The following is a 13,167-nucleotide window of genomic DNA, read 5'->3' on the forward strand; positions in this document are numbered from 1 at the left end:
TATTGTGAATAAATTTATCAAAAAACATGTCATTCAATTCCCACAAATGAGACATTTTAAATACAGAATACACTCTATTCATGAATATAAAATCCCCAGGTGAAAGTCCCTTAATATACTATTATGGTTGTTTCCTAGAATAATTTCATAACTTTTCAAAGAAAATTCCTTTAAACTTTAATACCTTGTTGCTAGTGCTCAGAACATCTAGGTTCAATCTTTATTTTTATAGACAGGATCTGTCCTAGGCAAATGAGGGCTTGTTTTTATAAATTTAAGAGTTTCCTCTTGTCATTTCAGTGTCATATCGATTTGACTCAATTTCATGATTTCATCTTGCTCAAGGCCATAAACTGGTCAAGGCCAGAGCCCTTCAAAGGATGTGTGAGTATACGAGGGAAAACTTTCCATATAATTTTATTTACATCATTTCTATCTCACAGCAGTCTAAGTTTTAGTTTTCTTTTCTCAAATTCTCTGCTGTTTTTGTACTACTGCAGCTGACCAATCCAAAGCCAGTTTTCACTCAGCATGTTATTCTATTTTCAAATATAACCTTTGTGATAAAGCACCCCTCAAATCAACAGCAATCTCACAGGGAGTTTCCTTTGGGGAGTTACGATTTGTCCAGAACTACATCCTTTTCGGTTGTTCAGATTTTTGCTTGCCATTAGGGAGGCATGGGAAGGATGAGCAATAAATCGGGTTTCTCATTCATATCTTATTTCTTAACTTACCTAATGTTCTCCCTGTTGCTTGCTATTTGGTACACTCCCTTCTCTGAATCCCTTAAACACTAAGGTTATTTCTTCCATACAAGTGTAGACAATTCTATTAATTTCAGTCTTGACTAAGAATTTTAACATTTTCTGGGTTCCATTTTAACTACACTCTCTCCCCAAATTCTCTGGGCTAAACAGGAATGATAGTCTACCTAGTGTTACTTGACCATTACTTTCCCACTGCAATTATAAAATGAATTCCTTAATAAGCAATTTTTAACAAGAGGGTATATCCAAGACTTTTTAAAGGCACAAAGGACAACTTTAGGACACAACGCTGATTAGCATCGAAACCTGAAACTGTTCCTCTAGGTAAGCCTATGCAATCGTAATAATGTATACTGAAGAGTAGCTCAGGCCAGTGGTTCTTAGCATTAATTGCTAGAAAAGGTACAAATCCATGACACTATCTTCAACTGTTAAATATCCTATGTTAACTAAGGATTAGCCTTTGTTCCAAAAATGTCTCAACTGAACCTACACCATCACTTAAAACTCCAGCTTACAGCAAGAAAATTCCTTAGAAGTATGAATTCATATTTAAGATCTGATTTTAAAGGGCTAAAACAAAATTCTAAGCAATCAGAAATATAGCAAACCTAAACTTACCAAAAGCAATCTAAAAACACCAAGGAAACACTAGACTGAAGTCAAATTTTAGTTCTACAGTTTGACTCCTGATTCCTCACTTCACATGGGTGAAGGGAAGATTAAAAGTGTTCTGTGCAAACCCAATATAATTACAATTAGGGGATCTAATGTTATTACAGAGCTACAGTCAAGTTAGCAGTGTTGTGTAGTAGTGACATCAATGACTGGCTTGCATGATGGCTTCTAAAAGCATCTGTTCCCAGAGTTTCATGTATCATATATATGTATATAAAATAATCAGTTGAGGACAGCATTAGCATTCTGTAAAGATGATAAACTCAGTGTTAACTTCTCCCAGCCAGTACCTTTTCCCCTCATTAAATATGTTAAAAGTTGTCTGGTGGGGAGGGGAAGGGAAGAATTCAACTTTACTTCATAATTATATATCAATTGTCAGTATACATTTAAGTTTTTAAAACCTAAATGTTCTATGCAGAGTAAATAAGCTGTCCAGAAAGCACACACTTAAAATTTCTCCTCTTGGGAGTTATATAAAGGGATTTTGAACCTTGATGGCGAGAATCCCAAAACAAGAGTAAAATGAATTCTTTTTATTGCAAACAAACGTCTAAATTAATTTCTCCACCCACTTTCTTTAGAAAGAAAAAGAAATCAGCAGGCTAAGGAGATACCCATTCAAGAACTGACATGATTAAAAATTAAGATATAAATGGGTGACTCACAATTTCATTAGCTTACAAAGATGGTGGAGTTAACTACTACAAGCACACTAGTTATACAGTATTTTGTGGGAGAAGGGCATACAGACATGGCTAACTTCATATAGATCCCATTAGACAACTGGATTTACAACAAGTTTTTTTAATAAGAAATGGGCAAAGCCAGCTTTCTTTTCAGAATCAAAATGCAGAACAAATGGAAAAATTATGGTATTTAACCTTCACAAGTTTGAGCCTCCACAAATAATGCAACCAAGGTTTACATTTTTAACAGCCCTTCTACATACACTCCATCTTCTCTATCTTAGTTCCAAGTTTTGGTTTTCAATCCCAATTATACCAATTCCATTGTTATTTAAGAAAAATCCTTCCCAGTTATTGTCAGAAACTACGATTTAGCTTACCCCCTCCACTACCCAGCAAACTAGAGAGGATGGAGTGTAATATGAGCAGTACAGAGTCTTAATGCAATTCATGAGGACCACTTAGTCCTTACATGAATCCGGTTGCTAACATTTCTATTATATTGTGACAATGACTCCCGACTGTTATTCTCTGTGAGAAATGGGGGGAGTAAATTCTTAATAAAAGACACCAGGTACAAAGCAACATTTTACTTCTGTTGTGATAAAAAAAAAAAAGTCACATTTTACAGATAAAATGTAGAACCCTGAAATACTGACACATTCTCTTATCGTGCACAATGCTGAGGTTCTCTTACGATTCACTTTTAAACTGCAATTAAAAATGTACAAAAAAGAAAAGAAAAAAAAAATCAACCCACAAAGCTTCTAAAAAAGGAACCCGCAGGCACTTCCTCTTGTGGAATGTTTAAAAAGTTAGCCTACTAAAGAAAACAGTCGACTTCTTGTGAAGGTTTTGGAGAAATATGTATCAGTTCGTTTTATTTGGGTATTCAATAATATCCTTGGTGATAATGCTGACTCCATGGCTTCTGACCCCAGAATTGCTGTAAGAGAAAATTTTGTTTTTAAAGAAAAAACATCAATAAGCCACTCAAACTGTTTTTAGGAAATGACAATGAATCTAATTCAGAGTAATTTGCTGGAAACAAATTTATACCTGTCATACCTCTGATTTCTACCAAACCAGATTTAGTTTTAATATCCCATAATTATCAATACACATTACAAAACGAAACACATCATGAATGTTAGTTTACACAATTAAAGCTAACAGTAAAAAGAACTGTATATATTAAATAATATTACTTCATTTAAAAAATTAACTTATAGCATTCTTCAACCTATTTTGCCTTCAAAAGGTAGATTATGGCTACTACTGCAACACAATTCACACTTATAAACACTTCAATCCCTGGACAGGATCTTTTTCAAGACTGATAAATCTTAGGAACTCAAAATACAATTAATGTACATAAACCACATAAGAAATTACTTACACCCTGCTGCCACTGGTTGTAGCCCTGAGATTGATTTTTGTAGCCACGATTGTTTCCTCGTCCTCTGAAGTTCTACAAAAAGGAAATAGATCTAAGAGCTCTGAGCCCAATCGCTTGTTAGGTTTGCGGGGGTGGGAGAGAGGAGCAGAAATCGACAGGTTGCTAGCCCCTAATCTTAGGGGACAATACACAAATTCTGGATACCCTCTGCTGGTTTCTTAAATTTTTTACTCATTATGAGAAATGCATCTGACTTGTTAATTAGTACACCTGAAAAAACTCAAAAATAAGTAGACTCATTTCACCATTACTAGTTCAATTTTCCTTATGTCAATGTCTATCATGTTCCTTATGGACTACTAAACACCCCAACATAAAGCTCACAACTGTCCAGATTAAGCTATACAGGTCTCATCATGCTTCCAGGGATCTTTAATCATTACCTGGTTGTAGTTCCCTCTGTTGGGCATTCCACCTCTGTTGTAGTTCCCTCTGTTTGAATAACTACCACGGCCAGGAAAAACAGGGGCACGAGGGTATGGATAGCCGATTCCACCACTTCCACCGCCGCCACCACCTCTCTGTGGCATGTTGCCCCTCCTATTATATCCGCCACGATTCCCAGGGGCTAAAAAACAAGAGATGTTTTCGTTTCATTGCGTTGTACCCTACTTATACAGAAGACTCAGGATTCCTCTAGATTGTTCCTTTTTCTCCAAAAATAATTGTTTAAAGACAAAAGTAATGTTTAATTCTAACCATTAACAACATAACCTAGGTGTATTTACTATCAAATTACATGAATACTAGTTACTGTGACAGCATACCATTAATGAGGAAGAAACTTCAGCTATATCCAAACTATAAAATTATCATTTGTTTCAATCCTGAACTAAATACAGAACACTCAAAATTAACTTGCCTCCTCCTCTGAAATTTCCACCACGCATATTGAATCCTCCACGTCCTCTATGGCCACCACCTCTGTTAAACTGGTTCTTGCCACTCTTATTTTTATTGCTTTTCTTTGAGCCAGTGTTCTGTTTCTTTTCTGGTGGAAGAGCCTTTTTGCTTTCTTCCTTATATTGCTCCAAAAGTTTTGGGCTTCTTCCTTCTGAAGTTCAACATAGGTTATTTCATCAAAGCACTCAGCTACCTCTGGGAGGGTAAAGTTTCCTGCAGGAAACAAAGTCGTATTATTAACTTAGAAACCCACCACAAATCCCCACAATCCTAAAGCTAACAAATTATTGAGGTTTAGTAACGTATTTTACTAAACATAAACAGAAATAGACCAAACACATATGCATATTTAACAAGTGCAATTGTAATTCACGAAGCAGTATTGCTGGAAAAAACGTTAACTTTTCAGAGGAGTAAGTCCTAATAGATTTAACAAAGTTACACAAGCAGTATATGTATAAAAAAATTTTTTTAAAATAAAAATAAAAAAAAGATTTAACACACTTAACAGAATTAAATTAAAATTCCATGCCTTTCATTTTGAGGACCGCATGTTCTGGCAGGTCTTTCCCCTCTACTTCTGCTTTCTTCTGTGTTCTTTGCTTATAGTCTTCATCTTTTGGGCAAACTACAACAGCTTTTCGCTGGAAGCCTGCGAACAGGCACATTTTTCTCCTCTGGGCAGCAGCAGACACATTTGTCTTAAAAAAAAAGAAATTTATGTTTACAACCCTAAATGTTAATTCTACACCAATCTATCTAAATTATCAGTTAATATTTTTCATCTTCAAAGCATACCTGATCCAGAATAAAATTTCGCTTCTTTCGGGCAGCAATCTCAATAAATTTCCCAAGACACTGTGGGGCTCTCTGCAACAGTGTGTTCAGTTTTCCAGTATCTGCCATTTGCTTCTTAAAACCTGCCACCTATATTCAAAAGTTAAAATTTCCCCTTGAACTTGTGAATTTTAATAAGTTATGCTTTTTAAAATTTAACTCTCATCTATATGTAAAGCAGGCAACATTTTATAATTTAAGCATTACCTTTGTCCATTATTGTTACAAAAACAGGATCACTTAAACTATGTAACAAGATCCTACATCCTACACTTAATTCTTTTTAGCTCTAGAAACACTAGCAGCTCCTGTGCTCAAAACACAGGAGCCTAGCCACTGGAAGGCAGTTTACCCTCACAGAGTTTACTTAAAGAACCAACTTAATCTTGCCTTTCCTCCCACCTTCTTAAGATATTAACAAGATGGATAGAGACAAAGGCAAAAGGTTTACCTAAAATACCTCCTGGTCTATCATTTTTCTTTTTTTTTTTTCTGATATAGAGTCTTGCTCTGTCGCCCAGATTGGAGTACAATGGCACGATCTCGACTCACTGCAACCTCTACCTCCCAGGTTCAAGTAATTCTCCCTGCCTCAGTCTCCCGAGCAGCTGGCATTACAGGTGCCCACTACCACGCTTGGCTAATTTTTTTATTTTCAGTAGAAATGGGCCTTTGCCATGTTGGCCAGGTGGGTCTCAAACTCCTGACCTCAGGTGATCCATCCACCTCAGCCTCCCAAAATGCTGAGATTACAGGCGTGAACCACCATGTCCAGCCTCTCCTCGTCTATTTTAAACACTGAGATCAGGCCCTAAACATTTTACTTACCATCATTTTATCCATAATAGTATTTGTGCCAAGAATGTTGTATTTCCCTGGATTTTCTGCTGCATGCTTAGTAACCCAGGTAGTTTTTCCAGCTCCTGGCAAGCCAATCATCATCACAACCTAGTGAAAATAAAGAAATGTCATTAGACACCACCTAATAATTCTTTAAATATTGTTCAAGACCAATTTAAATATGTAAGTCTTCATAGCATACTAAGGGACAAAAATTTGTTAATGGAAAGAGTAACAGTCAACATAAGGGAGAAACACAGTTACTTAAGAGAAATATGTATAGCACAAAGTAAACAGACTAATCATCTACCTCTTCTAAATGTCATTTTGTGCCAGGCAAACAATATTCAAATGCCAGTTTTAAAAAAAAAAATTCGCTTACTTCACAATCTTTCTTCTCTTCAGGCCCCTTTGGTCCTCTAACTCGATCCTCTAAGGGGACATTCTGGATAAAAGTATACTCTTCAGGTATTGGAAAATATGGCTTTTCCTTCTGACCAAAATTAAATTCAACTGCACAGTTGTGGCAGAGAACATGCGGGAAGAGTGGCCGTCCAGCAAGAACTTCCTTACTGATTTTGAAGGCAATGCCAAGATCTTGTCCATTCTTAGCATAGGAGAGTTCCACCTCATCACTTTCAAAGTTCTGTTAAACAAAAAAATTCAACAGTTATCTGCTTCCTATAAACTTTCTAAAAAACTAATAATTAAAATTAGAAGCCAAGCTTATCCTGTGGGAGCTACAGATTAAACAACTATTAAGTGGCCTCTAAGGGCTACACAGTTAAGAAATCTGATGGTTACAAACAATGAAGCACGTATCTCCAGAACCAGAAACAATACTGACCTAGAAGCTAGACTAAATTTTCTAGGTCAATTTCATCTTGTTTTTAGTCAAAATAAAATTAGTGAGTTCCTCAAAAATGTCCTGTATTTTCCCAATTCAACTGCTGAATAAGTCTTTATACTAACCCAGGGACTGGTGTATTTATGTTGCTCCTATTGAATATTGACCTCAATAAAGCTTCTTAAAAGTTCCTAGATATAGCTACTAATTTGTCATTTATACATAGAAAGTTAGCTTTAACTTACAGCAAAACATGTAATCACATCATTTTCATCAAACTTTTCTCCATAATCTTCAGTCTCACAGTTGCATGTTTTTATTCCTTTTAGAGAATACCCGTAAGAAAATTCTTCTTCACCTAAGAAAGTAATTAACCTTCGTGAAGTATATTTTTAAAACAGTCCAAAGACTCATCTATTTCACTACTTAAAATGTAGGCTACGAGAAATGAGCATATAACCTAATCACCTATCACTGACACTGTTACTTTTCTACCTCTGTACCAGAATTGATGAGTTAGGAGGGATATATATACTCAGAGACCAAATTAGTTGACAATTTGCATATCATGGGTAAGATTTTATTTCAACCATAAACTTCTAATAAAGGAACAAAAACTAAAATGTAGCCTGTGCCTACTATGTGCTAATATTACTTGTCTGAAGTATTAACAGAATAGATAAAAACAGACAAAAGGCTTAGAATGCCCTCTAGTCTGGTTAAAAAACAAGGATATCAGACCCTCCTAAACATTCATGAGCCCACATCAGTTAAAAAGAATCTTTACCAAGTAACATTCCACTTGTAGTTAGTGACCAGCCAATACGAACTTCATGTATGTCAATATCTTTTGTATATAAATGCCTTACTGGGATCTTCTCTGTAACCTGAAAGTCGAATCATTAAATAATTAAAATCATAAACCAAGGAGGTAACCCCTTAACTCTGGCTTATTTCATAGGGTCATGAGCGAATCTTCCTCTAGCTATAAATATAGAGATGGCACACTCTAGATCACCCCTAATATTTGTAAGAACTTTCAACTGATGTGCTTATAACTTGAAATTTAAAGAGTTAAATACTTATTTGACCCATATTTAAAAGAATAGTTAATATTTTTACAGTTCATGTTGTCAGTCTTTAACTTAGAGCCAATTAAAGGATACATTTAACGTTTTTCTCGCCAACAAAACCTGTAATCTAACCAAATTTTATTTTAACTCTTTGGTGGCCCTTTCAAATGCTTGATAAAATGAAGTACCCTAAATAAAAGTTGCCTAGCTCTGCATGTCAAATTCTAACATAACAAACTTGATTAACTGTCACAACAAAATGAAGGTTCCAGGTTCCTCTTTTAATTTACAGGAAGCTTCAAAAATAAGTTACCTCTGATAACTTAGCAGTATGAAGCACCTGTAATTCCAGCATTCTGGGAGGCTCAGGCAGGCAGATCACTTGAGCTTAGGAGTTCAAGACCAGCCTGGGCAACATGGTGAGACCCTGGCACTATTTTAAAAAGAAAAGATAAAAAAAAAAAGGCTGGGCGCAGTGGCTCAAGCCTGTAATCCCAGCACTTTGGGAGGCCGAGGCGGGTGCATTACCTGAGGTCAGGAGCCCCATCTCTATTAAAAATACAAAAATTAGCCAGGTGTGGTGGCACGTGCCTGTAGTCCCATATACTTGTGAGGCTGAGGCAAGGAGAATCGCTTGAACCCAGGACGGGGAGGTTGCAGTTGAGCCTAGGTCGCACCACAGCAATCCAGCCTAGGGGACAGAGTGAGACTGTCTCCAAAAACAAACAAAAACATCATAAAATTGCATTTACCTTCATCTCAAAACACACTTTGCCTTTTGACACACCATAAGATGCTCTTCCTCCAGCCCAAAGAAAAGCGAAACTCTCCATTGTAAGGGAAGAAGCACTGAGACGATCTCTTGATATTTTAAAATGTAGATCACAATTATCTGTAATTATATCAAATACTGTGTTACTTTTGACATCCAATGTAAACATATCTGCTATGTAGACAAAACTTGGTTATTTACTTTTTGCATGTACTTAACGCTGCACAACTTTTCTCCACATCATGCTGTTGTTCCAATTTTCAGTTTAAAGCCCCACTCCCACCAAGTCACTCCTGTTAAATTATGTACTGAAAAGTAAACTGCCTCTGAAACTAGTACCAAGGTTTAACATGTATATTTTAAGTATTTAAAATAATCAAGACAATGTGACATTAATACATACCTGCTCTGCTCTTTACCTTGATTTAGAGGCAAGCAGTAGAGGATAGCAGGAAATCAAAGTGAAGCATGCCAGAACCAGGTAGATTTACCAGTGCCACATTAAAACTGAAGGGAGGCCACGACCAAATTATTTTAAAATAGGAGTATGAGCTGCTGTTGATCCTGCACCAGGGCTCTAGCTCCTAAATTCTTTTTCTAAAACTTGTGAAGAAGACAGCCTAAATCTATGAAGTACAAACCTGGCCGTCTAATGCTGTTAATAGTGCAGCATTTTAGGTCCTCTTTACCCAGGACTGCCTGTTCAACAATTAGGGATTAACTGCTTCCCGGATTATCCAAATCCAAAATGTCTTTAACCTAGCTACCTATGGGTCACTGGCTCATTAACATGCACCTTCTCAGACTTCTCACTTCCACAGCTAAAGTCAAGCTGGAATTCGATTTTTTTTTTTTTACTGATCAGAGAAAAATAAATCTAGAGTCTGGAATTTTCTTAAATTAGAATTTACTGTAATCAACAGAATTTAATTCAACAGATTGTTTGAATTCAACATTGTAGTTATATTGACATATTCCTATCTGATTTGCTAAAAAATCTAACAATTACATTACCTGCATGAGTCACCACTTCACTACCTTGCCAATTGCTAGCAACTTTTTATTTACACAACCCAGAATTTCACATAAAACTTTCAAATCAACTAACTCCTTTTCACCTGCAGTTTTTTATTCTAAAAGACTCAGATGACTATCTCAACCTTCTGTAAAGGACATTCCAGTAAGAAAGAGTTTTACATTTACACTCTTACAAATCTGAATAAAACCAAATTGTACAAGAAAACATGAGAAGCTAAGCTTCAATGCCTTCCATCTAACAGAGCAGGGTGACACCACAGCTGATACTTTCAAACAGGTATTTCTATTCTTTGGTCTATTTATCACACCCAGAGTTGTGAATTCTGATCACTAAACCAACTACTTTTTTTTTTATAACAACAACAAAAAAAATGCAAGTCTGACAGTCAAAGCCCACTTAGAGGTTTGCAATACTTTCTCATACTCAATTGCAACCCAACTGGGTGAAGTAGCAGTATTTACAGTGCTGCACTGCCATTGATACCATTCGCTGCTGAAGAAAGCTAGTGGCCCAGTGATAGCCCACTGCTGCTGCCTCAGGTCTTTGGAAGAAATCAACTTATGTTTAAAGCAGCAGCTACTGAACTGGAATTGAGAACAAAAGAGCAGTTATTGAAAAAGTAATATTACAATCTTTTAGAATAGGGAATATACTTGTGCGCTAATGGGAGAAGTCATTAGTAAATATTTAACTAGCCCAAATAGCTCACTTAATATAATTCCACAAAAAAATGAATTACTTTATTGTAGAAGCCTGTAAGGCTAAATTATAGGTAGTGTTACAAGTTTCCGTTAGCTAGTCAGAAACTGGCATTAATTTTACATTTCCTAAGAACGAGAACTTTCAAGTCATAAAAATATGAAACTCCTAGAGCCTGTAAACTAATCCATTTGATACAACTGATGCCGTGCTAAATATTAAACTACTAGGTTCTGAATATAAACCATTATCTCTTCCTGCTTTTAAAAAAAACTAACCCAACTTTTGCTGCACTTAAGCATTAAGTTTTCTAACATTTTGGAAGCAAAAAAAAAAAAAAAAAACCATCACCGCATTTCATAATTGGGGAGAAACAGCTTCACTTACAAGTATCAAGACAAACCACTGTGTCATCGAAGTGTTCATCTTCTTCTTCAACAGGTGGCTGAGGAGATTTGGCTCTGAAAGACAGAATTGTCTCCTGATACAGCTTTCCGATCAACGAAGGAATAAGGGATGACAAGTAAAACTAGGTGAGCATCCTATACCTGCTGTACTTGTTCTCTTCAATGTACTCAAAATATCCACGGCCATGATCTTCTCGTGGTCTTTTAACACCCCTCTTTTTATCTCCGCCTTTCTGTTCTGTTTTGCCGTCCCCTAAAACACACAAGACCCCCATAAGAGGCCAAGCCGCTAAACAACAACAAAAAAGCGCTTTTCCGTTCCGAGAAGCAAAGCAGCTCGACTTTATCCTGCTTTATAACTGAGGTTTTCACCGAGGACTCAAATGTGAACTGGAAGAACAATCAGCTACGAATTGGATTGGCGCTAGTGACGCAGTCTAAAGACGTTACTACTTTTGCCAGTCTCCTCGATGATTCGAGAAACCCAAAGAAAAACTGCGCGGCCCAGGCCCGAAGCCCACGTGTATCCCGACCCGAGCGCAGGAGGGGGAGGGGCCGAGCCCGGCGCGGCGGCGCTCCCCTCCCCCGCGGGCCCGCGCTCCCCGCGGCCGCATTGTACTGATCTTCCGCCCCCCGCCCCGCCCGGCTCCTCCCGCAGGAAGTGACGTCACGCCGAGCCCCTGCGCTCCTTGCACAATACAGCGGCGAGGAGCCGCCAAAGCGCGCCCGCCCCGGGACCTGGGGCCTCTCCCCTCCCCCCGAGACATGTGCCCGCACCGCGCGCACGCAGCACTGCAGCGCGACGGCGCCACCGCGGCCGAACGGGCTCCCTCACCGCCGCCCGCCCGCGGCTTCCTCCACACCTCCAGCGCAGCTGCAAGCTCCCCTGCTCTGCAGCCACTAATGGGAGGCGCTGCCACCGCCGTCACACACACACACAACACACACATACACAGACACACACACAACGCGCGCGCGCGCACACGCCCCGAGCCCGAGCCTCTCGGCCCCTAATCTGGGATTCCTCGCGCCACCTCGCCCCACCGCCACCCTCACTGCGGCCCTCGCCGCCCGGGGCTCCCTCTGCGGGGCTCCGGCAGGCCTGGGGCACGGTCCCCACCCCGCGCGGGCCTCCCGCCGCGCGCAACGTACAACGCAGCACTCACCCGCCGCCGGAGCCCCGGGGCGACCGCCGCCTCCGCCGCCTTCCGCCTTCTTCTTACCTCCCGCCTGCTGCTGGCCCTGCCTCGCCCCGGGCGGCGCCACCGTCACCGCGAACAGCGAGGTGGGGCCGCTGCTCTTCCCCGCGGCCTCCTTGGCGGCCCCGCGCTGCTGTGGGGTCTGTTGCTGCTGCGTCGCCGGCGGTTGAGGCTGCTGCTCCCCGTGCCCGTTCTCGTCGCCCGCGCCTTCCTCTTCGTCCCCGAGCTCATCTTCCCCTTCCTGGAAACCCTGATCGTCGCCGTTCTCGTCTTCCGAGGCGGCCTCCTCCTCCTCCATCGGGCCCGAGTCGGCCGCCCCCGCGGCCCCGTTCTCCTCTCCTAGCTCCATCTGGTCGCCGTCCAGGGCGGAGATTCCTTCCTCCTCCTCTTCGTCTTCCTCCTCCTCTTCGTCGCCGCCGACCGCGGCCTCCTGCTCGAGGCCTGCTCCCGAGCGCCCGGCGGAATCCCCGCCCAGGTCTAGGCTGCCGTTCCCGGGCTCCATGGCGGGGCGGCCCCCGGCCTCCTCGTCGTCCAGCGCGGCCTGGAGTCGCTCCATGAGCTCGGCCTTGAGACCCTTGTCAGAAAGGCGTCGCTTCTTGAGCTCCTCTTTCAGCTCCGACACCTTCAGCTTTTTTACATTAACAGGCGAGGAACTCATGGTGAGGGCCCCGATTCACCGCTAGGCGCTGCCTCAAACTCGGCTCCGCTCACTCGGCCACTGGTGGCGGCTGCTGCGGCTGCTCCTCGGCCCGGGCGGCGGCTGCGGCTGCGGCTGGAGATGGGTTCGTGCTGCAGAGCGGATCCGCCTGGTGTCGAACGGCGCCAATTCCTTTCACCGAGTTCGCGAGGGAGACGCGGAGACTCGCCTGGCGCGAGCGAGCACGCAACGTCCTCTCGCAGGGGCGGCGCCGCGCACGTAATATAGGCGCCCCGCCCCCTGCGCTGACGGGAGCGC

At 40.8% G+C, this 13,167-nt stretch overlaps 1 protein-coding gene across 1 annotated transcript; it reads right to left on the reverse strand.

Annotated features, from left to right (window-relative positions):
• On the reverse strand, positions 1-12,870 carry HNRNPU (heterogeneous nuclear ribonucleoprotein U). Its single transcript, XM_017870406.1, is given in 15 exon segments — positions 1-3,083; positions 3,537-3,608; positions 3,980-4,164; positions 4,459-4,638; positions 4,641-4,712; positions 5,032-5,200; positions 5,298-5,426; positions 6,165-6,284; positions 6,559-6,822; positions 7,269-7,381; positions 7,811-7,910; positions 8,849-8,988; positions 10,994-11,067; positions 11,155-11,266; positions 12,180-12,870. Coding segments are annotated over 15 exon segments (2,475 nt in total). The 3' UTR covers positions 1-3,029.
• Between the last annotated feature and the right edge of the window lie 297 nt (positions 12,871-13,167).

The sequence above is a fragment of the Rhinopithecus bieti genome, unplaced genomic scaffold (assembly GCF_001698545.2).
Source record: "Rhinopithecus bieti isolate Rb0 unplaced genomic scaffold, ASM169854v2 scaffold_5132, whole genome shotgun sequence".
Classification (NCBI taxonomy): domain Eukaryota; kingdom Metazoa; phylum Chordata; class Mammalia; order Primates; family Cercopithecidae; genus Rhinopithecus; species Rhinopithecus bieti.